Source organism: Nannobrachium achirus (assembly GCF_963921795.1).
Source record: "Nannobrachium achirus genome assembly, chromosome: 23".
Taxonomy (NCBI): Eukaryota; Metazoa; Chordata; class Actinopteri; order Myctophiformes; family Myctophidae; genus Nannobrachium; species Nannobrachium achirus.
In genome coordinates this window covers 13,621,707-13,648,945 of record NC_137830.1, presented here as the reverse complement: position 1 = coordinate 13,648,945, position 27,239 = coordinate 13,621,707, and the positions used below count along the sequence as shown (strand labels likewise).

General features: G+C 43.5%; 1 protein-coding gene across 1 annotated transcript in view; it reads left to right on the top strand.

Annotated features, from left to right (window-relative positions):
• The window catches only part of phf21b (PHD finger protein 21B), a gene marked incomplete at both ends in the record, with an annotated part of 178,647 nt that extends 151,508 nt beyond the window's left edge, over positions 1-27,139 (top strand). The window contains 12 exons of the mRNA XM_080754217.1: positions 3,960-4,052; positions 12,377-12,566; positions 14,248-14,474; positions 14,931-15,068; positions 19,149-19,200; positions 20,452-20,528; positions 21,261-21,315; positions 22,572-22,594; positions 25,035-25,193; positions 25,693-25,759; positions 26,300-26,403; positions 26,840-27,139. Coding sequence (XP_080610343.1) covers positions 3,960-4,052; positions 12,377-12,566; positions 14,248-14,474; positions 14,931-15,068; positions 19,149-19,200; positions 20,452-20,528; positions 21,261-21,315; positions 22,572-22,594; positions 25,035-25,193; positions 25,693-25,759; positions 26,300-26,403; positions 26,840-27,139 — 1,485 coding nt within the window. The remainder of the gene's footprint in view (positions 1-3,959; positions 4,053-12,376; positions 12,567-14,247; positions 14,475-14,930; positions 15,069-19,148; positions 19,201-20,451; positions 20,529-21,260; positions 21,316-22,571; positions 22,595-25,034; positions 25,194-25,692; positions 25,760-26,299; positions 26,404-26,839) is intronic.
• Positions 27,140-27,239: the final 100 nt, after the last annotated feature.

The window sequence follows — 27,239 nt, the reverse complement described above, 5'->3', positions numbered from 1 at the left end:
CCTATTACCAAAATAAATAATGATATTTTTAAAACATAGACATAGACTCATGCCATGATCACCTTCCTCATGTTTGTAGTACTCATTTGTAGTACTCATGTACTCTTCAATAAATCTACGGAAGAACCTCCACTGCCTGCTTCTCTGAGTTCTCTCGGACACTTCTTCTCCAGAAAAGACTTAGCAATATTCACAGATCCGCGCACTTATTTTCAGTCTAATTCGTCTCAAAATATACAACAGTAGCGCTTCCATTCCCACACAAGATCCATTACTAGCTGAACAAAGCAATTTGTGTGGGCTTTTTTTTATGATCTCCATCGAGTTGCACTGTGGACATGTTTGTTTACTGTGCCCACGCAAAAAAAGGGCTTAGACTAGAATTAGCTTAACTCCAAAACAAAACAATCCAATGTCATCACCTTACTCCTCTTTGGGTGATATGAACACTGTACAATTTACATAATAACATTACTGCTTGTAAAAAATACTAACATTACACAGGATTTGGCTAGAGCAGACCACATCAAACAAATGTTCAAATATAAATGATTGTACTAAACCAAACCATTGATTACATTTCATTGAATTAATGGTGCTTAGTTAATGCTAATGATTCTTAAGTGACACTTTAGGCTGGATTGGATCGACTTATGTATTATACAGTACAACCTATTCTAAGTATAATCAGTTACACAGTAAATGAATGACATGATGTAACTGTAATTATGTAACTTAGTTTGACTACCTGTAGAGATGAGGATGAATTATAGTGAATTACAGTATGTAAAAGAACAGCCACAGAGCGCCAGCCAGAGGTTAGGACCCCCGAAAGTCGTCTGTCAAAACTATAAACTTAAATAGAATAATGTCATATTTAATAACTGCCTCCTCACTCCAAGGTTAATGCAGAATGTGGGTCTCAGTGGGAAGCCGGTTGAGAGCCATTATCATTGACCCCTATCTTTTAATCATTTCATACAGTTTTTTTTCTTTTCTGTACGCTTTCTGGTTTTAGCTTACCGCTGAATTTAGTTTGTCTGAGAAGTGTATGTACTGTGTGTGTGTGTGTGTGTGTGTGTGTGTGTGTGTGTGTGTGTGTGTGTGTGCACGCGCAGTATATCGATAAAATAAAATAATGTAAAATCTTTATTATGAATGTTTATTCTGAAAAAGCTGGGCCAATCTGTAGTTTTTGTATTTGAAAGTGTGTCGCTAAAACATACTTAGCCCTATTTTATCCCTTAGCTACTTGACGGCTACTTAATAGATCTACAAGCTCACAACGCATCGCAACACGTTGTGAGCTTATAGAGCTGCTATTTTCAAACATTTTGTACTTTAAGTACATTGATACCAACACTTTCATACTTTTACTCAAGTACATTTTGAATTCCGGAGTTTACTTGCAACAGAGTATTTCTATATTGCAGTATTGATTGCGACCGTAGGTCGCATTTACTATCAAACCCTGCACAAAGTGTAAGTCCGTCAGTCAGTCAGTCAGTCAGTCAGTCAGTCTGTCTGTCACACCTCACACGTCACACTCTTGCCCTGCTCATATCTCCGCAACCGTTGCCCCGATCCATGCCAAATTTTGCACACACACTCCTTACCTGCCAAACTACAACCTCCAAGGACCCCCAGAGCTCCAGGGACCCCCAGGTCCCTGGGGGACCCCCAGATGTAAAAAATGACCAAATGTGCTAAACTGACCAAATGACCACCCCAACGGGGCTGCTCACGGGGAATTCCCGGGGACCACCGACTCCTGGTGCTCCAGAACGGATGCAAAAGTGGTGGCGCCCCCAGTGGAGGACCCCCTACACTGCAGCTCACATAAAATGCCGTAACTCCGGCTAGGAGCGACCGGGACAGCCGGGGCCGGTACCTATTCGTCCGCCTTGCCGGCGCGGAGACCCCACCCCTCATTTCTCACATGGCCCTCTTCTAGCGCCACCATGAGGCCGATTCTTGCAAAACACATTTTTGGACACTGCTCCTACAATTTTTGCCCTAAAATCACGCAAATCGGTACACAGTATGTCTACACTCATCCCATCAACATGAATCTCTCCCATATAGCGCCACCTCCAGGCCGATTTTTAAAAACACATTTTTGGACACTGCTCCTACAGATTTTGCCCTAAAATCACGAAAATCACTACACAGTATGTCTACACTCATGTCATCAACATGGATCAGGAAGATTTTGGCAAAACACATTTTTGCCCTATTTGTGGAGATAAGTGGCCTACGGTCGCTTATCTCCCGATTAGGGAGTCTTACTGGTACTTTTACTTAAGTAAAATATGTGGGTACTTTTTCCACCACTGATCAGATCCTACCACCGCTCTCCTCCCCCGCACTTGATCTCACTCAACCTCTCAGCTCAATGCAGACAGAGCAGAAGCAGATAGGGGAGTAGATTGCCTGGCTATCCTTGAAAGAAAAAAGGTTTTTCCATCAATAACATGTAGAGAAAATCAAGAAGTGCATTAAGTCTAGCATGTCGGTCTGTGATGCTGTATTCATTGTGTACCCTGTATACACACAAGGAGCTCTGTTTACCAATGGCTAGGTAGCTATAGCCTGCCATCCATGTAGGGCTGTCACAATTATTACATAATCGTCTAATCGCAATTATTTGACATAACCGCAATTATTTTTCATAATCGTCATAATCGTTTCCATGTTGAAAGATGTTCACTTCATATATTTTTTTAAAAAGTCAAAAATGGAGGAAATAGCTGATCTACAAGCTCACAACGCGTCACGTTGTGAGCTTGATGATTGGTTATTTCCACTATCAATGTTATTTTTTAAGTATAAAGTTGTCAAATATATCAGTAATTTCTTTGTATATTTAGGTTATGTGTCATATCGCCATGTGCAACTTCAAAGCCTAAAAGCCAAACAGAAATGTAATTGTCAACGACAAAAACACAATTAAATTGTTAATCACAATTATTTGAGTGACAAATAATCGTCATGTAAAATGTCATAATCGTGACAGCCCTACATCCATGCTGGCCCTCTTAAAACCAATTTACCACTTTAAGCCATGTACATACTTTGTTGCATGTCAAAATGTGAAAATAGTTGATCAAGCTTTGAGCTTGTAGATCTGCTATTTTCGCCCAATGTTCGCCTATTATTATGACATTCCCGCCGTTAAGTGGCTGGAGGTCTCCGCGGTTTCTTTTACACGTTTTCCTGAAGCCTTGCGAAAACAGTTTGCCTTTACAGCCAAGAGTCTGGAACGAAGCCTCGAGACCCAATCTCCATTGAGAAGAAAAACTCCTCAAGTAATCTCTCCCTCGCCCAAAGTGACCTTCAGGCTTAATCTGTTGCGGCGAAGGAGTGCTAGTGGGAAAGGCTGCTGTGACTTGCAACGTTGGCTATTGTTGTCACAGTCACGATTCAGCACTTTTTCTTTGGTTTCTTTTTTTTTATAAACCGGCCCAGGAGGGAGGACAGGTGTGACCGTAAAATACCTCTTAGAACAGTGGTTCTCAACCTGTGGGTCGGGACCCCCTGAGGGGTCCCCAAATTATTTTGGGGGGTCCCCAGATGAACAGCTTAATGTGAAACGTTGTTTTCTCACTCAACAGTAAACAAACCACCATAAAGTTTAAATGTATCTGCACATTTCTAAAGTGACAATTTAAGGACTTTTTAATACCTCTAAAAATTATACATTGGTCAAATTGTCAAAGCAGAAATCTAACGCGAGGCGTTGTGAGCATGTAGAAAAGAACCGTGTTATACAAAATGTAATGCCTCAACTCTTTGTGCTCGTGGGGGGGTACAGTTAAAATATGATTATTATTGGGGTCGCGGTCTGAAAAGGTTGAGAAGCACCGTCTTAGAATGCCCGACTTTAACTGTGGCGGATGAAGACGCACATTCACTTTCATTTGGTGTAACTTTTTCCCCTGTCTCTCTGTCTCTCTCAGATGCTTGGAACCCTCACAGCAGTGCCCATTAAGGTGCCTCAAGTCAGCTCCCTGCACAGGCTTGCAGGACAAGCACCCACCGTGCTACCTCAGGTACACAAACTCACGTGTGCGTGCGCACGCACGCGCACACACACACACACACACACACACACACACACACACACACACACACACACACACACACACACACACACACACACACACACACACACACACACACACACACACACACACACACACACACACACACCTGGTGCGCATGCACAAGAAAAGGAATGCGACCAAGGGAATGGAACCAAGGGAATGGAACCAAATGGAGTCCCTTGAGTTAGTTACCTGATGATTACACTAGGTGCGTTTCTGTGTTTGTCACATAATTAGACATCACAGACTTTCTCAATACCATTATGTACGTCGCACATACGCAGGAGACACACACACACACACACACACACACACACACACACACACACACACACACACACACACACACACACACACACACACACACACACACACACACACACACACACACACACACACACACACACACCAATTATGGTAATGGATACATTTACCAGAGGCCCATCTCTCCTATATCTATGAAACCCCTGCCCTGACGTTATAGCCATATCCACGTCTGACTTTTGAGAAACAAAGCAAGGGAGCATAAGTACTGTACCTTCCTATATAGCGAGTATTTAGTGAGGACGGCTGTGTGGAGACGAGGTAGAAATTAAAAGAAAAAGGTTGTTTCTTTAATATCCAGGTGCATGCCAACACCATTGTCCTTTTACAGTAACCCGGAGAGCTCTTATGTCCATGAGAGACGTATCTTGAGTATTGTGATATCTGTTCTTATCTGTGATTAAAATGTAAGCGTTATTATACGGTTACCATGGGGGGATCGAGACCTCCCCTCCTCATCTGTATTTGCAGTACCCTTAGTAGTTATGAATAGGGCTGTCACGATATGACATTTTACATGACGATTAATTGTCACTCAAATAATTGGCGATTAACGATTTAATTGTGTATTTGTTGTTGATAATTACATTTCTGTTTGGCTTTTAGGCTTTGAAGTTGCATTATGGTAGATATGACACATAACCTAAATATACAAATACATTACTGACATATTTGACAACTTACTGCTTAAAAAATAACATTGATAGTGGAAATAGCCGATCTACAAGCTCACAACGCGTCGCGATGCGACGCGTTGTGAGCTTGTAGATCTGCTATTTCCACTATTTCTGACATTTTTCAACATTCACGATTATGACGATTATGACAAAATAATTGCGATAATGTCAAATAATCACGATTAGACGATTATGTAATAATTGTGACAGCCCTAGTTATGAAAAATAAATAACCTTCAAATCTTTAGATATAATACCAGACATCTTTCCACTCAACGTCCTCACACAGCAGGATAGGCTCTATGCGGCCATATTGGAAAGAAAATGGTTCACAAAAAAACGGGGAAAGTGAAAGACGGGCTTCGTCATTCTCTTCATATAATACTAATGATCAATGCCTGCATTCAGATTGGTCACACCCATTATGTAATAATGGTGACAGCAGGCCTACCGGTCAGTGTTCATTTTGTCAACTAAGACTAAGGCTAAAAGACTACAAGATTTTGATATTTTGACTAGACTAGACAATAAAACAATTTCAGGAGACCTAAGACTAAAACTAAGACTATTATTTGTGTTATTCAAAACACTAAGACTAAATCTAAGTCTGGCTGTAAAAATTAACACTGGTATGTAACTGCAATGAAATTAAAGCCAAATACATCTTTTATGTATGGTTTATTTTGACCAAGTAAAATGTTTTGATATTTAGTCGACTAAGACTAAACTAGACAAAACAATTTCAGAAAACTAAGACAGGACTAAGACTAAATGGTGTGTTATTCAAAAGACTAAATCAAAATTTGCTGAAAAACTTAACACAGCTACCGGTGGGTAGAGGCTGTTCTCTCGAACCTGCCAATAAACAAGCGCTGTGACGTAGGTGTCCCTCCTGTCAGCGTGTTTCAGGCCAGTGTGTGTAGTGTCAAGGAGATGGCGTCTGTCGCCCACACACCTGTTTGCACTGTATGCAAACTGGACTGGGTCCAAGGCCTCAGGGACAGAACTGTTTGTGTGTGGACAGGACATACCGGCCCGGTGGAGTTTAGTGCTCACTTCATAACAAGCCTTCCTGGCACTAGCAGTCAGCAGATGCTCTGAACGGACTGCGAGGAGCAGCTTAGTGAATCAAAATGGGGAGCAGAGCACCAATCAACCATGTTTAACCACTAGAACCCCAGAGTCCCTATTTTGGGGGGAACATTCGCCCCCAAAATGTAGGCTAAATGGTGCATTTATCCAAGGCGCTTCACAATGATTGTGCAATACATTCACCCTTTCACACACACATTCATACGCCGATAGTGGAGTAAACCATGCAAGGCACCAACCTGCTCATCGGGAGCAACTAGGGGTTTAGTGTCTTGCTCAAGGACACTTCTACACTACCTGTGGGAGAGCCGGGATCAGTTCCCAAGCGGCTGCTCTACCTCCTCAGCCACTGCCCCCCAAAATGTGGCCGAGGAGATTTTGTGTAGATAGAAAAAAAGTCGTAACTCTCGTTTTACTAAAACTAGCGTAGAGGGTTTGTATGGTTACAAAGAGGTACTTTTTTTGGCCACCATTAGACTCTACCTCATTATTGAAACAACATGCTCCAAAAGAAACTGCAATGGTTTTTTGTGGGGTCTGTATAGCAAACGAGGCCGCTGTCTGCAACATCTTCAAAGACATTTGTTTGTTTGCCGTGTTCAAATTAAAAGGGAGCGTCACGTTGTTCACACACATTAAGGTACATGTAGACAGAATCTCCTGAACAAGCTTGTCAGCAGGGATGAGTCAGAAATCCTAGATACTGTGTCCACGAGACCATAAGCCAGCAATGCTGAAAAAGAAATCTAACCCTGTCCTTTTCGGTCGCGAGGATTGTCTGATTATCTTCCATCTGTCAAATACCACCTTCTTGCCCTTAGCCTGTCTTTGACAACATCCAGTTCAATAATTCAAGCCTGGGCTGGCAAAGTGTTATATTTTTCCTTCCCGGTTCGATTTTTTATTTTTTACAAACAGGGGACATCCTGTCCCGTTTATTGCTGGGCAGTGGTTGACAGTAGCAAAGTACATTTACTCAAGTAGTATACTTATGTAGTAAGTAAAAACGACCCCAGTATTGTACTTGAGTATTTTCATATTTGAAAATAGACGATCTACAAGCTCACAACGTGTTGCGATGCAGCGAACATTGGATCAGCTACATATAAGAATATTTTGATACCAAAACCTTTGTACATTTACGGTACTTACAGTAAGTAACATTTTGAATACAGGCTACCTTTGACTTTTTACAGTATTTAAGAAAATAAATCAGAGTAGTACTTCCAGCTGGCTGCAAGAGGATCTTTACAGAAAGGGACATCCTGTTCTTGGGGACACGACCCTTCTCTCCCTTCCTCCCTGTCAGGGTCGGGACCCCATTATGATTATGATGTTAATTGTGGCCCATTGTGATTAACGATATTATCGCAATAATCAAAATATGCTTAAAACTCTTCAAATGCCACTTTGGTCTGCCACTTGCAACCTCCGCCATCCATGTTCCCGTAAACTTTAGTTGCCAGTTACTTTGAAGATGTTGATTATTGTTACAAAACATACATTTGCCACTTCAGCCGTGTTTAAACGTTGGCTGTTTGAAAATAGCCAATCGACTGTACAAGCTCACAACGCGTCACACCGTTGTGAGCTTGTAGATCTGCCATTTTCAAAAGGCTTTGACACATTTTAGACGAGATATTCTGCACAAGTAGTACTTTTACCTTTGGTACTTTGTACAACTGTATATTTTGACGTCAACACTTTCATACTTTTACTCAAGTACATTATGAATTCCGGACTTCTGCTTCTACACGGCAGTATTGATACTTTTACTTAAGTAAGAAATATGAGTACGTTTGCCACCACTGCCTCCCTCCCTCAGTAACAGTGGAGGAAGAATTCAACAAAGCAAAATGAAAAACTCCTTTGTTTTATGTTCCCAGAGGCCGTGGCTCATTAAACTGCTGCGATGATGATGATGATGATGGTTCAACAGAGAGTTGGGGTTGAGTGAAGTCTGGAGCCCAGGTTCGCTTAGTCTGGGACAGGGGACTTCAACAGGGGGTCCGGGACCCCCAGGGGGTCCTCAGAGTTACTACAGGGGGTCCTCCAAATCTTTGTGTGATAGGAACTAGTTTGTTCCCCCTTTCTTATATGAACCACTTGAACCCCAACGTCCATATTCTGAAAACTTTTGCCAAAAAATAGCAGATCTACAAGCTCACAACGCCTCGCAGCGCGAGGCGTTGTGAGCTTGTAGATCGGCTATTTTTGGCAAAGAGCATTGGTGTAGAGGGGGAAAAGAGCAGACTAAGTACAGAGTGAAAGGTCAAGTTTATTAAGTATTGAGGGTTCAAGTGGTTAAATATGTGAAAACACAAATTGACATGAAACCAAAATACACAGATGATCGTGCTGTCAAACGATGAAACTATATGGAACAGGTTGTGGGGGTCCCTGATTCATCTCGCTCTCAACTAAGGGGTTCTTGGCCTGAAAACGTTGAAGACCCCTGGTCTGGGAGGATCACTGGGCCGGGGAGTATAGAGCAGATTCAGATTCAGATTTCTTTATTAACCATTGTGTAATACACATAGGAATTTGCTTTGGCATACTACATTTTTGCATTCAAATCAACGTAGTCACCACAGCAGCCATGGGCGGCGCTATCTTGGAGAACCTGCACAACAATTCAGGGCGGTCACGACCGCCTTCCTTGAAGAGCAGTGGTTCTCAGACTTTTTCATGTCAAGGATGATATGCCCGGAAATAGCAGAGCAAAGAGGAGAAAGAGATAGTCAAAACCAATCGGTTCTCACCAAATTAAAATGTGCTGCTGCAGGCCTGGCCGAGCTAGCGTCTCAGAAGTACAAAGCAGCCGCCAAGTGCTTCCTACTAGCCTCTTTCGACCACTGTGATTTTCCAGAGCTTCTGTCTCCCAGTAACGTAGCCGTGTACGGAGGTTTCTGTGCACTGGCAACATTTGACACACAGGAGCTCCAACGAAATGTCATTTCCAGCAGCACCTTTAAGTTATTTCTAGAGTCAGAGCCACAAGTGCGAGACATCATCTTTACGTTCTACGAATCCAAGTAGGCCTACGCCTCTTGTCTCAAACCACTGGATGAAATGAAGGACAACCTTCTACTGGACATTTATCTGGCTCCTCATGTCCGAACACTGTACAGATCACACAGATAGTATGGCAGCCCAAAAACATGTTATAAAAATGTATAACTTACTGGTGTAGACAGGCAGGCTGTCAAGTGTTACCCTCGGTGGTGTAGAAAGTAACTAAGTACAATAGTATATTTACTCAAGTAGTGTACCTTTTTTTTAGGTGATTTTGAGGTATATATTATACATCTCAGAAGCAAATATTGTACTTTTACTCCACTACAATATTTGAAGACTAATTACTTAATTACTTTGATTATTTTTGATTATTATTTCAAAACATACAGTAACCAATTCAGCCCTATATTTCAGCCATTTGAAAATAGCCGATCTAGGTGTTTTTTTCTTTCTTTTTTTTAAACTTCTGCATAATGAGTACTTTTGGTACTTTAATTTTGATGACAATACTTTTGCACTTCACTCAAGCACATTTTGAATTCCAGACTTTCACTTGTAACAAGAGCATTTATCTACATTGCAGTATTGATACTTCTAACCGTAGTGCAGCGTGTGGGTATGGCCACCGGGTGGCGGCATGCACGCACCGCACCGCTGCACACAAAACCAATGCCTTTTTCAAAAACACACACACAGTGAACGAAGCAAAGAGCAGATTACACAGTATATATACAGATCTAATATAAACCAAGACAAACGTCCAGTTGGAATGAATCAGCTGCAGACATGTGTGTTTTGGTCTGCGGTCACTTTACATCTAGTCATTCAACAATACCCCCTCCCCCTCCCCCTCCGTCCAGCTCTGTCTCCTTATTGGACGGCGGGCAGCATTAGGAGCCTGCTCACGTTTGGACGCGCATCAACAAACACACAGGGGGCACGGAGGAGGCTTCTCTCTCTCTCTCTGTGTGTGTGTGTGTGTGTGTGTGTGTGTGTGTGTGTGTGTGTGTGTGTGTGTGTGTGTGTGTGTGTGTGTGTGTGTGCAACTGAATGATTGAGGGTTGGTGGAAGAACTCAGATTTCTTTTTTTAATAAGCAATACCACAATGTAGGACATTTAAAATGCCCTTTACTCCTACATTTCTTTGAGTAAAAGTACACCAGTATTGGCATCAAAATATATCAGTATCAAATATAAAAGTACTCATTATTAATATTATCCCCATTTCATATATTTGGTAACACTTTATATTAAGGTTGCCTTTATAATGCATTATAATGCATTATAAGCTCGACTGTTGAGCTCGTAGATGTGCTATTTTCAAAAAGCAAACTAAAATAGAGCTTAAGGGGTAATGTTTTGTTTTGTAATAATAAATCTATCAAAATAATAAATAATCTCAATCTGAAAAGTAACTATAACTAAATCACCTCTGATTATGTAGTATCAAAAAATTAAAATACACATTTTGTACAGTATAGCCTACTTGAGTAAGTCGTCTCTGTCGGGTGAAAACCTCATAACGTCCAGGATTCAAATTAAAAACAGCAGATATACAAGCGCACCGAGTGCCGCGCTGCGAGCTTGTAGATCTGCTATTTTTGAAAAAGTCGTGAAAATGTGTGCAAATCTTTGAATATATCTATTTTCAAAGCGAACGTTTGTAACTCAAATTTTGCTTCTGGGTGGTCCCTGGAACTAAATATTTTGAGATGGGGGGTCCGTGGCCAAATACATATCATCTTGGGGGTCCTTCACATGAAAACGTTTGAGAACCACTGACATAGCAGTCTCTCAAGAACAAGCTAACTGAGCTCCAGTTAAGTCTTTGACGATGGCTGGCCAGATTGCTGACATAGAAACAGAGGTTTTTCAAAAGTCTTCAAAAGGATTCAAGAGACACTTATAGAATCGGGTCAAAATTCTAATTTTCACGATTTAAAAAAAATAGCAGATCTACAAGCTCGCAGCACGGCACTCGGTGCCGCGCTGTGAGCTTGTATATCTGCTATTTTTCAATAGTTAAAGCATAAAATAATAGACAGCAACAAGCAATGGTACTTTTTACTTGCCAAAGCTGGAAACAGAAGAAGAGAAATGAAACAGAAGAAGAGAAATGAAAGGGTAGACGACAGATGAAACGGTAGAAGAGAGTGACAGAGAGAGAGACAGACAGAGGTTTGGGAGCAGAGAAGCACAAGACACACGAGCCACTGTCTGCCATGTAGAGATGGGACGATATGAAAATGTCACATCACGATTATTGTGACAAAAGAAATCGCGATTTACGATATTATCACGATAATCAAAATCCATTATCCTGGGGCGGAACATTTGCCAAAAAATAGCCGATCTACAAGCTCAAAGACTGTTTAAGTGGTACCGCATATGCAGCTCGGCAAATAAAAGGTGAATTGATCCCAATGCATGACGGAGGACGATATCAATTAAATCTCCACAATATGATTATCGTGAGTGTTTTTTTATCCCGATAAACAATAATATTGTGTATCGTCCCATCCCTACTGCCATGGTGCTCACTCTCTGAATGACAGGTCATCTTCAGTGTGTGTGTGTGTGTGTGTGTGTGTGTGTGTGTGTGTGTGTGTGTGTGTGTGTGTGTGTGTGTGTGTATTACTGTATTTGTGAGGTCCAAATGTCCCCCCACAAGTAGTGGAGAAACCATTTTCTCAGACCATTTTCCTGGGCCTTAACAAGAGAAATTGTTTCCATTCTAGTTCAAAGCCTCGTTTCAATCACACATGATATGTGTTTTGTGAAAATATGGTCCAATTTATGTTATATTTGATGGTAAAGCAGGGTATGCTGTAGGAGGGGCTTGTGATCATAGGCTTGTGATGGTTCTTCTTCGTGTGCTTTATTTGGCAAGCTCAACACCACATTCTCCCAAGTATCCCAGCAGTTGCATGTGACTGTTGGCAGCCAATAGCATTCGAGATGGTACCATTTCTACCAGTGAACGTTGATTTCTATAATGATAATATAAGGGACAAAAAAGCGTCATTTTCGCAGCATAGAAACCAATGGCTTAACACCGTCCATATTTTTTGACAGTCTATGGCGAAGACTACTGAAATGAAAAGGTATGAAAAGGTTATGAAAGTTTTAAACCATTTGTTTTGTTCTTCCTCCACCAGGTTAGGCCAAAGACCCACATCCCAGACAGCCTTCCCCACAGCCCCGGCCAGGAGCAGCTGAGCGGGGGGCCCCTGAGCCTGCTGCAGCGGGGGGCCACCACTGTCATCAGCGCCAAGAACCACCACCACCACCAGGGCCCCGCCTTGCCCACCGCCAACAGCACCTTCAGCCCAGAGCACCGGGCCAACGGTACGCGCACGTCACAGTTGTTATCGTGATTAAAAAACACTCACCATAATCGTATCGTGGAGATTCAATTAATCGTGATATCGTCCTCCGTCACGCACTGGGATCAATTCACCTTTTATTTACCGAGCTGCATATCCGGTACCACTTAAAGACCCAAAGAAATTACTATTTTGGGTATTTTATTTTTAAGTTTCAGTTTGAAAAGGAAGCCTGTGTGTTTCTGAACCAATCCGAGGGGACCAGCCCTTCAGGCGATGGGATTTAAAATCTGAGTAATGGGAGTAATGGGAGCCAGCAATGGGAAACAAACAGGTGAATGTAATCAAAGGTTCATTTATATGCAAGCGGACCTGTCGATGTCATCACCTTTTGAATTTCTGTTCATAGGAAGTAATTAAGAATGGCCTATTTAGGGACCTTTGATATAAATATACACAAAAATGGTTTATTTTTTTATTTTTTTGGCATCTAGTGTTAGGAATGCCCATATGATTATCACGGATAAGCTCTAAAGGTGTGAAAACGTATTTTTCATTTCACTGGGTCTTTAAGCACTCTAGAATTGGTAAAAGGTATTTATAATATACGTACTTGATACAGTCTTTTTTCACTCAGTATCAAATGTCTTTGCCAAAAAATAGCCGATCTACAAGCTCACAACGCGTCGCAAGGCGACGCGTTGTGAGCTTGTAGATCGGCTATTTTTTGGCAAATGTTCCGCCCCAGGATAATGGATTTTGATTTTCGCGATTTCTTTTGTCACAATCTTCGTGATATGAAATGTTCATATCGTCCCATTCCTAGTTACACCATCACCCTGATCGCAATATAATATCATTTGACATAATGGCAGTTATCTTTTAGTTTTTATATGGCCACACCCACCTTTTCATTGCGACCGAAGGTTGCAGTTTAGTATGTGAAACGGCACATGCTGACTCCAGACGGCACAGTCCGTCTGGAGGTGTACACTTTTTTCTATGGGTTTGTCGCTCTGACATCACTGTCAGAGCGGCAGTCACCTGATCATGTCATCAATATTAAGCCCATCTAACAGGACTTCATATGGGAATGCCCATATATGGAGGCCACATCGGCCATATACCACACTAACAGAATCCATATTTGGCCAAGGCAGCCCATATCTGTGTGGCTGGTTCTACACAGACATCATAGGACTTTCACATAACGAATAACTGAGAAGGCATGTTTGGGCTCTCACAGCATATCTCCATATACATCTATCTCCATATATGGGTACGAGGGGTCTCCATTTATGGGTAACTGGTCTGATATACATCACTGGCCAGATGGCCAAGACAATTTGTCGCCCTGAGGCGTATTACTAGTTAAGTATACCTGGTTGTCAGGTGGGTGGTGACCCAGCTAAAGTTAGCCACATCCACAGCTGCTGCTGTACGGTAAAAAGGGGGAGGGGATGATGTTATCATGTCATTAAAGCGGTGTATTTCAATTGGGCCTTTTGACGCTTTCAGCTTTCAGGAAGAAACAAAAAATGCACAGGGAAGACATATTTGCATATTTTAACCACACCTGGGGGTCTATTAGAGTAATGTTAACTCCATAGACACATACAAAACAGAAAAAGTACAAAACTATGGCACCGCCTCTTCAATCACAATTGACAATTAATCACCACCCGAAACCTGCTCGTTGACAGCCCTCCAGAACGGCCTGGGAGACACTTCGCCCCTGCCCATCATACACGTACCCGTACCCCCGCCGCCCCAGACCCAGAGCCAGAGCCAGAAAGACTCGGCCCCCGTGGGCGCGGCCATGGGCGTGGCCTACGCCATCATCGCGGCCTCGCCCGCCACGGGCAACGGTGTGTCTGCACTCAGCGAGGCCGTCAAGGTGCAGCCGCTGCTCTTCAGCACCGACAACAAGGTGGGTGTTAAACAACATACAAAATAAAGACACGTTGTCCGCCATAGGCAGCTGCCTCACAAGGGGGGGAAAAGTGGGAGTTACTAGGGCCGGAGGTGGAGGGGCCTGGAATTATTTTATACTTTAGCTATTGAAAAATAGCAGAGCAAGCTTGTAGATCTGCTATTTTTGAAAAGTTGTGAAAATCTTGTCAATAAATGAAAGCTAAAATATTAAGGAGGGACTAGTGAAGAAGAGATCCAGTAGAACTAAAAAGACAAGTCATTTTATGTTTGGCTCGGGTGTTGCGCTCTGAAAATAGAAGATCTACAAGCTCACGCAGCGCGTTGTGTCGTGTTTTAGGCAACACAATTAACACTGGTCCTCACCACTCTTTTGGAGTATTATTGTCACTTAATCGGTCAGGCTCTACTAATGCATCTATTGTAAATGTCTGTGTGTATCGTACGTCAACAGGTAATAATTATCCAGCCACAGCAGGCCCCCAGCTGTTCCCAGGGGTCCGCAGGGACCCCCAAAGCTGTCAGCCCGGCCCAGGAGAAGGCCCCAGCACCCCCACCTCCCCCCGCCAAAAAGAAGGACGAAGACCCAGAGGTCAGACACACAACATTGATATATTTTTTAAAATGAGTGAGATAGACGATCTACATGCTGACAACACGAGTTGTATTTAACTCATTGAGTGCCTATCCCGAACTAGTTCGGGATATTCGGGATCAAAAACATTTTTTTATTTGCTATTTTACTTACCCCGAGCTGCTTGGAGCAACGTGGGTGGTCCCGGCTCGCCCAGCGCTAGCCAACGAGCTACGCTAGATGCTCCGACGATTTATTCCATTGAAAATGGTTTAAAATAAAGTTTAGACCCCCCCCAATGTTCACCCAATGTTCATTGTAGGCGGCGCGACGTATTCCAGGGTGCCTATCCCGAACTAGTCCGGGATATTTAATGAAATGGAATAAAATGATAAGAGGCCTTCTGAAGCCTGGCCTGATTTTTCTAGCTACTAGCCGAAAGCTAACAACGTCCCGGCCGGACGTTATTTGCGAACGAAATCGCCAATCTCCGCCTAATCCAATGAAAGACCAATCTTTGAAGGCTTATATCTCTGGATTGTGTCTTTAGGGAAGCGGCGCGAGGTTTATTTACGGCAAAATCGCCCAAAAATGATCTTTTAGATGACAAAATGGGAATAGCCATTCTGTTAGCATTATCATCCGGGACATTTCCATGACGTGCATGAACGTGAGCACGTGAGGTCCTGGAAGGTGAGGTCCTGGAAGCTAAAGCGCTCGCCTATGAGAGATGCGCTGGCATTCTATGGCCCCTAGAGGGCGTTGGCACTCAATGAGTTAATATGTTTTATAATCATTGCTGTTACTATATACGATATGGTGTTTTAGTATGAAAACTCATGAACAAGTGTCAAACTGAAATCCCAGAATTCATGCATGATCTGTGGAGCTTGCCCCAGGAAATGTGACAATCTCAATAGCAACCAACTGTATATAACATCATAACATAACTACATTTGTAACGGTCCAAAACACCTGAGAATTCAGCAAGCTGTGTGGATTGTGATTGTGGAAAGAAAACTCCTGCTTCAACAAACATACACATGCATGGGACATGCACGCATTAGGAGGCATGGCTGGCCCTAACCAATAAGGCGGCCCTCTGCTCAGTCGGTATTCGTGTGTATATCTACAGTTTACAGTTTACAGTTTAGGCATTTAGCAGACGCTTTTAATCCAAAGTGACTTACAATAAGCAGATAAAACATCACAATAATAAACAAGATAATATGTCAGTACATCAACAGCAATATAACAAATGCAAATGGATATCTATCTAGAAAAAAAACACAATATAATCAAAGTTCTAAAAAACCTAAAAAACGAATGCTAACTAGCTTCAATATGGTCATTGATTTTCTGTAGTGCTAAGGGTTTAGGTGGAGTCTGAAAAGGTGAGTCTTCAGTCCACGGCGAAAGCTAGCGAGTGAGTCCGTTGTTCTAAGTGCGACAGGGAGTTTATTCCACAACTTGGGAGCCAGGAGGGCAAACTGTCTCGGACGAGTGGATTTTTGCCCTGGAGTTTTTAGCGAGGGTTCTGTCAGCATCCCTGTGTTGGCTGATCTAAGTGAACGGGTGGGAGTGTAGGGGTTGATCAGGTGTTGGAGGTATGGAGGAGCCATACCTTTGGCTGCTTTGAAGGTCAGCATCAGTGTTTTGTATTCAGTGCGGGCCGCAACCGGGAGCCAGTGGAGGCTGCGCATCTACGGTTAAGACAGTTATGTGCTTTCTCGGTCGTCAACATGGCACATGATTATCTGATCTCTCATAACACCAATCGGTTAACCGATCCAATTATTCCCATCGATAATCCCAGATAATCCCGCACTTATCCCAGTGCTCTCTCGCTCTCTCTCCGCTGAGAGCCTAGCCTATCAAAAGCCTAGTCTTGCAAGACCAGACGGCCAATTATAACAGTCATTATAATTGCTTTGTTGGAGTCCTTCAACCTCACCATCAAACTGTACATCAGATTCCTGAGATCTGCATCACTGTTTACAAACAATTCACCCTTTGTCAAGTCCCGCCCGCTGTCTCGCCCCTCTTCGCACCCATTGGTTGCTGTGTCTTGGTGGGACAAAAGTCCTTGAAATTCTGTTGCTTCTTATTGTTATTTTGTGTATTCAATTCTCATTTTAAACTTGGTTTCAGTAAAAAGGAGCCTCTCAGGTGCAGTATAGTGACTGGGGATGTTTTAACAAATTCAACATGAAAAAGGCGGAACCAGGGCGGGACAAGGCAGAATGAGCCTGCTGGTTGGTCAGTCAGGGACCAATCAGAAGGCTGACAAAGGGTGAATTTGCTGTCATCATTATATGTATGCCACCCGCAACTGATATACCTTTACCTTTGTAGATCAGTTATTTTGTAATAGATGAAGTATAAAATAGGGCTTAAACCCTCTAGTCTTAAACAGTTACAACTGAACTCGGACAGCGCCAAATCTCTTCGCCGATCTACAAGTTTGAAATGAGTTTTGAGCTCGTAGATCGGCTATTTTTGTGGCGAATGTTCCCCACAGAATAGGCATGATGTGGTTCACGTGGTTAAAGTATAACCAGCAATGACAGCACATCAAAGCAGAGAAGACCTATTTGAGATATGAATATTGATCTCTAGGTATTATATTGTCGTTGTCGGGTGGAAACCTCGTATCTCCAAGTTTCAAATGTGTACATTCTGGTAGGGCCCTGCTTCATCATGCAAGGCCGTCGCACAAAAGTAGTGAAAACAGCAGATCTACAAGCACACAACGGTGTTGTGTGCTTGTAGATCGGCTGTTTTCACATTTTTAAAATGATAAATGCAAAACGGTTTTGGACATACAAGGTTTTCACCCGACAACGACGATATGGCAGTTTATGGCATAATAAAATGATGAAGCGCCGTGTTCTCCAGTGAAGGCATTATATGTTTATTGCTGCCGCGGCTTGTGTTATTTGCTGTGTGAAATGCCACAACAAGAACCGTCTCGTATTAAAAACATGCCTTTCGCTGCGTCTCTGCTGCTCCACAAAGAGCCATGTAGGGAGGCAGGGGCGTCACAAGGGGGGGGGGGGGGGGGGGGGCAACACCACAATAATCTCTCTCAACGTTTGCATGTGTTAAAGTGCAACATTTTCGCCATCAAAATCTACTTGCAGCAGCAAAGCAAAATGATTGAACATGTTTCAAAATCTGCCAAACCTTTTTTTTTTTATTAGAGTTTAAATTCTTCTTATTAGAAGTATAAAGTGTTGAAAAATGGACAAAAAGTACCTCAGTACTCTACTCAAGCACAGTACTAGAGTACTGTAAATGTACTGAGGGAGAGAGAGGAAGTGAGGGCGAGACTGAGAGAAAGAGAAACAGAAAGACAACGATAATTTGTTCATGTAACATTCATGGCGGTAAAGCACACCAAATTGAATTGATGGAAGGAGAGAGACAGAGAGAGAGAGAGGGGAGGGGGGAAGGTGAGAAGGGAGAGATGGAGGAAATCTCCCCATGAATAATTCATTGGGAGGAAACGACCTCTTCAGTGGAGTATTCCTCCAATCATAACCTGAGGGCCCTCAGGCAAGTGAGCAAGCACAGCCCGGCCCCAGAATGGAGGTGCTTCTCAACCTGACCCCCCATGTCCCATCATAAGGGCTCCAACTATTGAGCATTTTCCCTCAGCGATGATTCTATCCATTGGCTTTTTGATCTATCAAATAATCAAGAAGCACATTTTCTTTGATATTGTATTGTGTGGGTGTGTGTGTATGTACAATCGTTGCTGTTGGGTGGAGACCTTTTTTTTTTTTTTTTTTGTGTGAAAAAAGCAGATCTACAGGCACACATTGTGTGCTTGTTGATCAGCTTTTTTCTCTTTTGTGCGACACTCTTGTATGATGAAGTAGGGCTTTAATTTACGAAAGAACGTACCATTTTGAATCGTGTATGTGTGTGTGTGTGTGTGTGTGTGTGTGTGTGTGTGTGTGTACAGTATGTGTATATATACTGTATATGTATATGTGATGCGTTTGTAGTGTTTTTTCTGCTGCACCTCAAGCCTTCCTGGTGGTTTTTTCTCATCATCTCATCTGTGGTTCCGTACGCGTCTCTCCCTTACAGAAAATGGCCTTCATGGTGGCTCTGGGCCTGGTGACCACGGAACATTTGGAAGGTACGTTTAGGGTACAAATACTAAGCCATCTAAAATGGCCACTTGCTCTGGTGGGTTAGCCCACGCTATCCCGGTGTGGTGCAGGTGAGCAGTTGGCCATTAAAATGGAATCATCTTCCCCCCCGATTTAGTTTGGTAATCTCTTCTCTTCTCTCACTTTAAAGGTGATACACCATGCATTTAAAAAGTATTTATGTCATATTGTTTATGTCCCAAAAACGTTTTTCAAAAGGTTTGAGGCTAAATTACCACTCCTGAACAGAGAGCCTCTCTCATTTTTGAATGTCTCTCAGAGAATTTTCAGCTGCGCCACCCCCCCCCCCCCAAAAAAAAAAACATTTTGATTTATTAATTTTTTTTGTGAAAAAAAAAATGTTTTGAAAAAAAAAAATATATATATTCAAAAACGTCCGTCGATGACGTCAGCGACGGCAGCAAATCTGGACAGCCTGTTTTGAGAACCCGTGGGATGCTTTTAACCTCCGCCTTCCCAGAAAGACACAACGGTCAGAAATGGGACTTTGTGAGGATAGAAGGTGCTAGTGGGACCCCAAAAAAAGGTTTTAAAATAGGAAAAGTGAACTTTCATGGTGTATCACCTTTAAGCAATAGAGTGAGTTCAGAGGTGAGCTCCCTCTGATTTTCGCGCCGAGCGTAGTTGGCGAGTGTCAAATAGTTTCTAAAGCACACTGGGTTACTCCATCAAATCATCGCTTCCATCTCTATATTTAAATTGTTTTCCCGTTCAGCGTTTCAACTTATTTTTCCACCCTGTAAATGAATGCACTACACTGGCGTACGAGATTGATTGAATTGAAGATACAATTTACCTCGCTCGGAAGACATAGCAAACACCCAACATTTCTGCCTTCTCCCTTCCTCCGTCATCTGTCCTCCGGCCTGGCGGTATTACGTTGAACATTTCGGCAGGTCACCAATTTCACCGTAACACCGCCATGCTGGAGGTGGAGGATAGATGACGGAGGAAGCGAGGAGGCAGAAATCTGAGTATTGGAATTTGGCTTGAGTGTATAATCCGGTCAGCTGCGGGCTCTTAAAAGATTGGCAGAGCTCTAATTGTCTGTAGCCCAACAGGTGAAGTGTGTCTTAGCATTTAAAGTATTATTTTTTAGAGTTTGGCAGGCAGATGGTAAACTAAAGCCAGTTTACATTCACCCCACAGCGTTGCTATTGAAACATGGATACATGTTGATGTGAAATTGACATCATGTTTTGCTTCACCTGGCACAGAAATTCAGACCAAGAGACAGGAGAGAAAGAGGAGGAGCACAGCCAACCCAGCCTACAGCGGTCTCTTTGAACCAGAGGTGAGATACAGTAACACCACACGCACGCCATCCTGAGCTGCTGTCTATATAGCACTGCTTCAGGGGCTTTCAGAGTGTTATGAGAGCCGTTCTGACACGGATCGAAGACGGAGAACAACTGATAAATAACATAACAGTGTTATCTAATATGATGGACAGTGAGTTCATAGCGGATGATGCCAGATTCAGGTCCCAGTGTTGAAACCATTTGAGAACGACTGGATCTCGATGGGTGGGGGGCCTTTCTTGAGCAGTGGTGGAAGTAAAAGTGACAATTACCACAAATACTTACAAGTAAAACACTACCAAACATAAAAGTACAGTACTTATTATATGCAGAAAGGCCCAAGTATAAAATAGGTTAAAATTGGTTAATGTATGTTTTGTGGTAATAATCTCAATCTGCAAAGTAACTTCACTTAACTCTAGTGGAGTAAAAAGTACAATAATGGACTAAAATATTGACAAATGGAAATACTCAAGTAGAGTAAAGTACAGTACAAAGTACAGTACCAGAATTGTACTGTAGTTACTTTGCACCACTGTTCTTGGGTGTGGGTTTATGCACGACTGTTCTTGGGTGTTGGTTTAGACGATTTCCTTTTTGTATATTTTACCAGCGAATGTTAATACAATTTCTGTAAGTTAGAATGTCGATTTCATTCATTTGCCCACAATAGAATCTTGGTTTTACTCATGGTAAATGTTCTCTCTCGCCTTCTTACCTTCCAGCGCAAACGCCTTGCATCAAATTACCTGAACAACCCACTTTTCCTCGGAGCACGAGGTAAAAAGGCTTTTTCACTTCTTCCCAGACGTCAGCATGACACAGTCCTGCTGTGCAGCTGACAATTATGCACCAACTAACCCAATAAACACCACCACCACCACAATCACAAATTGCTTACCAAGATAAATGAGACATAGGCAAGGTACATCCTCAGGGATGGGGGGAAAAGCCACAATTTAATGCTGAAAAGTCTGTTTTCAATGCATGATTGGAGGTTTTTATTAGAGCTCGACTGATACCAGATTTTTGGGACCGATGCTGCCAATCCTGATCTTGGATTGTCCCAGATGACCAACACAATTATTAACGTTAATTCAATTTAATTCATGTTCCTTTTGAAAGCGTTCAACTACAAAATGAAGTATAGATGATAGATGATAAATACAAAACGAACGGTTTTGGACATACGAGATTTCCACCCGACAACGACGATATGCTATAAATAAAAGGTGCGGGGAGTGAAAACTATATTGTAGGGTGTGCCTTGGATTAAAAAACTAATATTTATGGGGTGCCCCGAGACAAAAAAAAGTTTGGGAACCCCTGTCCTAGACCACGGCATGTTTTGGGGGGTCGATAAGAATGCTAACCTGACTTTCGCCAGATAGTTGCAGCAGTGCGTAACGCTCTGCCTTACATCTGGGCTCTCTCGGGCAGACTCGATGTAAGGGGCGGGCCATTTTTTGAATTTCTGTAGCAGGTGATTGGATGTGGCCGTTTCTATCACAGTCTGGGAGTGCCAACTCCAACCACTCATATTGGCCTGTCTGCATGACGTTGCACCCAGAATCCGACTCCTGGGTTTCCACGTGGTCTGCAATCAGACTCTATTGGCTCAGAGCCGCTCAGAGCCCGCCCATAGCTGCCGCTGATTGGTCCGGCCCGGGACTTTACGAGTGTTATCAACTCTGGCCGAGCAAGCCCAGATGGTAAAAGCAGAGCGTTATATACGCAATGCTGCCACCATCTGGCGAAAGTCAGGTTATAAGAATGCAGGTCCTGATCCAAATCCTAGACCACGGCATGTTTTGGGGGGTCGATAAGAATGCAGGTCCTGATCCAAATCCATCCCAGGCTGTTCCAATAACATGCTGCTGCACTGAACCGAGTGGCCTTGCCCGGAGCAACCTTCCTTGGCTTTCCGCCTCTAACCCTCCTGCCTGTCTGCCTTTGCTTTCTCTGTCTGTCAAAGTGTTTGCAAAGTACTAACCTGTTCTCTGCTTCCCCATCCGCTCCGCCTCCGCTCACTATAGACACTGAGGATCTCTGCTGGAAGGTACGTAGCATGACTTCTGATGATGTGGCCGTGCATGTGTGTGTGTGTGTGTGTGGTGCTGTGCGTTCACTATACCGCCTAATGTTTAGTATGCCATCCAGGGGCGTCACAAGGGGTAGGAAAGTGGGACTGAGTTACCAGGGCCCAAGGTGGTGGAGGGCCCTTAATTATTTTATACTTTAGCTATTGAAAAATAGCAGATATACAAGCTCACAGCGCGGCACCGAGTGCCGCGCTGCGAGCTTGTAGATCTGCTATTTTTTAAAAGTCGTGAAAATGTGTGCGAATCTTTGAATATATGTATTTTTTAAGCGACCATTTCTAACTCAAATATTGCTTCTGGGGGGTCCCTGGAACTCAATATTTTGAGATGGGGTTCCGTGGCCAAATACATACCATTTTGGGGGTCCTTCACCTGAAAAGGTTTGAGCTCCACTGACATAGAAACATAGGTTTTTCAAAAAACCTCAGAAGGATTTGAAATATTCAAAGATTTTCATGATTTTTCAAAAATAGCAGATCTACAAGCTCGCAGCTTGTATATCTGCTATTTTTCAATAGTTAAAGCACAAGCGCCCCGCAGTGAATCCTTGTACCCAGGGCCCAGAATTTGGTGCGACACCCCTGATGCCATCGCTTATCCGCTGTAGTTATAATACTACCTGGAATTTGGGCGGCAGTGGCTCAGGGGTAGGGTGGCCGATTGGCAACCGGAAGGTTCCCAGTTCGATCACGGGCTCCCCCAAAGTTACTGTCAAAGTGTCCTTGAGCAAGACTCGGAACCCGTTTGCTCCCGATGAGCAGGTTGGTGCCTTGCATGATTTCTTCCGCCATCGGCGTATGAATGTGTGTGTGAATGGGTGAATGTAATGCACAATCTCTGTAAAGCGCCTTGGATAAAGGCGCTATATATAAATGCACCATTTACCATTCACCACTAAGTACTCAAAGAGTAGACAAAGCGCATTGTCTACAGAAAGTGCATTTCGACAGAAAGTGGAAGTAGTGGCTGTTGTCATAATGAGGGCCCTTGTTAATTTGCACTTTGATGTCGTCTTTTGGGGGATCTCTACAGTTAAAAAACAACAGAAAAAAAAGGAAAAAAAAAGCTTGCGTAAAAAGCCTATGCATGCCATTGGATGCAAACAAATACTGTACCGTAGACACTTGACTGCAACGTGGGGAGATGACAAGTGTTATCGAGGTAACTCTTACCTTATAATAAGCAGAGCTTATTCAGAACCGGTCCAATCCCGGAGTGGGATTCATTATCAGCTTTTCTACTTTATTATACAGTATACCCAATCTTGCTCTGGACAGGCTGTGTCTGTGTAATATGATGGATGTGATCGTACCTGCCTCTGCAAATGCACACCGTCTCGATGGCTGTTGAAACTGTCAACAGTATGTCAAAGTGCCGCCCGTTTCGGGGCAGATGGAGTAATAGGGGAGATAGGGCCAGCGGAGGGGGGAAGGAACCTGTCAATCTGAGAACCTGCCGGCTCTCCGACAACACTTTCTCTTCATCTTTTTTGTCCCCGTACTTCCAGAATTTAAATATTGGCATTTCATTTACTGAAGTGCTCTAAGGGAGAGTATCTAAAGTGGGAAATGGTACAGCTAGCGTGCAACTTCAACGCTGTTAACAAATTATACCTCAAAGTACTCCACACTGGTTCTCAGAAATATTTTCGAGCCACAAAATACTTTTTGACAGGGTCACTGATAAAGATCTCGGGTTATTTAATATATGGGGTGTTGCCGTAATCTTTAATGAAAATTGTTGGGTTCTAGTGGATGTTGAGAGCCTCTGCTTTAAAGGAATTATGCTGAAGCTAGCCACAATTTCTAATAAACTCCTGAAAAGTGTTGGACTTAAAGATAACCCGACCTTCATAATATGTGTCACCCAATATATTGCCGATATGGTGCCTAGGCCATAATGCAGTGAAAAGCCTGATAGACAGGCTGTTAAGTAGCACACCCTAAGCAGGGTCACAAGCTCACATAGTCACATAAACGTCTGCGAAACAAATAAGCAGAGCCAGAGATTGTGACGTTTGAACCGCATATTGTGGTGTTAAGAGCTAAAAGACACAAGGAAGAGGATTTACAGTACAAGCTATACAAATGATTCCACAGTTAGTATCGTGACTAAATACAAGTGATAAGTAAACTATCTGTTTGAATGGCCAGTACAATTAGCAGTTGGGCATTCTGCACACCCGCACAAGAAACCTTGTATCTCCATTTTTCAAGATTTTTGCTATTTTCAAAAGATTTTGAGAGAGAAAGTGGGTACCAAAAAAAGTAACACATACAAGGTTTCCAGCTGACCGCGACGATACATTCAAATAAGTTGAGATGACATAACGTCACAGCTGGAGGTATGCTACTTGCTGGAGCTTGACGGCCATGTTGCTTTGTGTGTGGCTGACAGGAGGACTTGGAGCATGATGAACACTGCACCATCTGCAAGGAGGACGGAGAGCTCCAGCCGTGCCACAACTGCACCCGCGCCTACCACCCAAACTGCCTCCAGCCCCCGCTCAAGACCCCACCCAGAGGGGCGTGGTACTGCCCCAAGTGCCAGAAGAAGGTACTATATTCATCATCAGTGTTCTCAAAGTGGGATCGGGGACCCCCTAGGGGTCCTTGAGGGGCTTCCAGGGATTTTATACTTGAAGCTTATACAGCTATTCGAAAATAGCGGATGGTAATAATTGAAGTGGCTCATATAACAGGGTAAATATTCTACAAATAATGCATGAGCATTGTGTCTGATGATTGACCATGGGTTCAATCCACCCGGGCTCCCCTATAGGTGCCCTCCTTCTCAACCTTTCCTGTTGGGGGGTGGGGGGGGGGGGGCGGGGGGGTTGGGGGGGGTTACCTCTACCCACAAGGGAAATTAAAGGGAAACAGAGAAATGGTACATCTTAGTACACACTACACAGAGCTTATGGATCGGCTATTTTCACTATTAGTCGTATGAGGAATTCTATGGAGTTTAAGTGGATAACAAGCGTCGTTTAATGTACAGTACAGGCTAGTAAGAAACTTCTGTTTAACCGTGTCTCCGTCTCTCCCTGAAAAAGGTCCTGAACAAAGAGAACATGTCGTGGCCACAGAACTTTGTCCAGTCCTACGTTACACACAAAACAGGTGAGAAACGGTATTGAAATAATACAGAAATGTGTATTATATTTGTCCAAAGTTCTGTATCATAAGACATAATACACTTTTCTCTAGCATTCTTTGAAGACGCCGAGTTTAAAAATAAAGGGGAAAAAAGCAGGTATACAAGCCAAGGATATTAAGTAGATATAGCATAAGCAGCGTCTGAAAAGATACAGGAGACAGCCTTTATCCAACGTTCTGTAATGCTAAACTACCATTCTTCTGCTCAGTTGAACTCAGTTTAAAAATCAAGAACAGCAAGGATGTGTGGGGGGGGGGGGGTGGAAAGATCCACTATTGTGTGAGTCAGTGGTTCTCAAAGTGGGGCCCAGGGACCCTCTGGGTTCCTTGGGCGAGTTCCAAATGGACCCTCACAGGTTTGTAACTTCCGAGTGTAGCACGAATGGAACCGCAAAGATTTGAGACCCACTCGTTGCGAGTCACATGCTCGGGGTGCTTCGAATGTTGTTCGGCACTTGTGCACGTGCTGATCCGACTGTGTCGTTTGTGATGTGACGCACGCAGTGCGACAGGAAGAGAAGAGGCGGCTGCTGAGAAGGAACAGCGAGCTGAAGAAAGAGTGCACACACCTGGAAGAGCAAGACAACAGACTGAACAAGAGCCTCACAGTAAGAAGCGCACCACACCACACCACACCACACCACACCACACCACACCACACCACACCACACGGCACCAAAGCAACTAGTCACAACTCCTTGCAACAAAACAGTTTTAAGGCCAGTCCACAGTCACACCAATGCAACTCCTTGCAACTGCCAACTGCAACTGCTCCTTGCAAATTAATGTTCTTCATAGGGGGAGGGGGTTTGCAACAGTGAAAACTAAGAATTATTCAAAAAAAAACAGCACAATAACAAGTCAATAACACTCTTGATTTTAAGTGCTATGGATTCCCTCACTTGTTATTTTATAATTGGACGATATATTGCGATATCATTGCCTTTTACAATACTGATATTGCACATGGTCATACCTTGATAACGATACGATATATTGTGCAGCCCTACTCCATAATAACCCAGCGTCTCCCTTCCGTCTCAGCAATGCATGGACCTGAGGGAACACCTGCTGGGCCAACAGAGGGACACCCAGGCCTCGCTGGACCGCCTCAAGTCCCTGATCCGCCTGATCCAGCAGGATCAGATGATCCAGGTGACCATGACGGCCACCACCACCACCAGCGGCGCCTCCCTGCTCTCCCTGCCCTGGATCAAACCCGCCGGCGGCGGCAGCAGCAGCAGCGGCGCCCCCCAGGCGGTCACCACCGCTGCCACCATCATGTCACCTCCTCCCGCGGGACCCTCCGCGCTCCTGCACAAGACGCAGAGCAGCAACAACTGATCCCCGCACGCAGCGCAGGGCAACGCAGCGAGCCACAAACCCCCGCGGGATGGGCGGGGGGCGGGCGGACGGGCAACCTCTGCCGTGCGATGACCTGCCG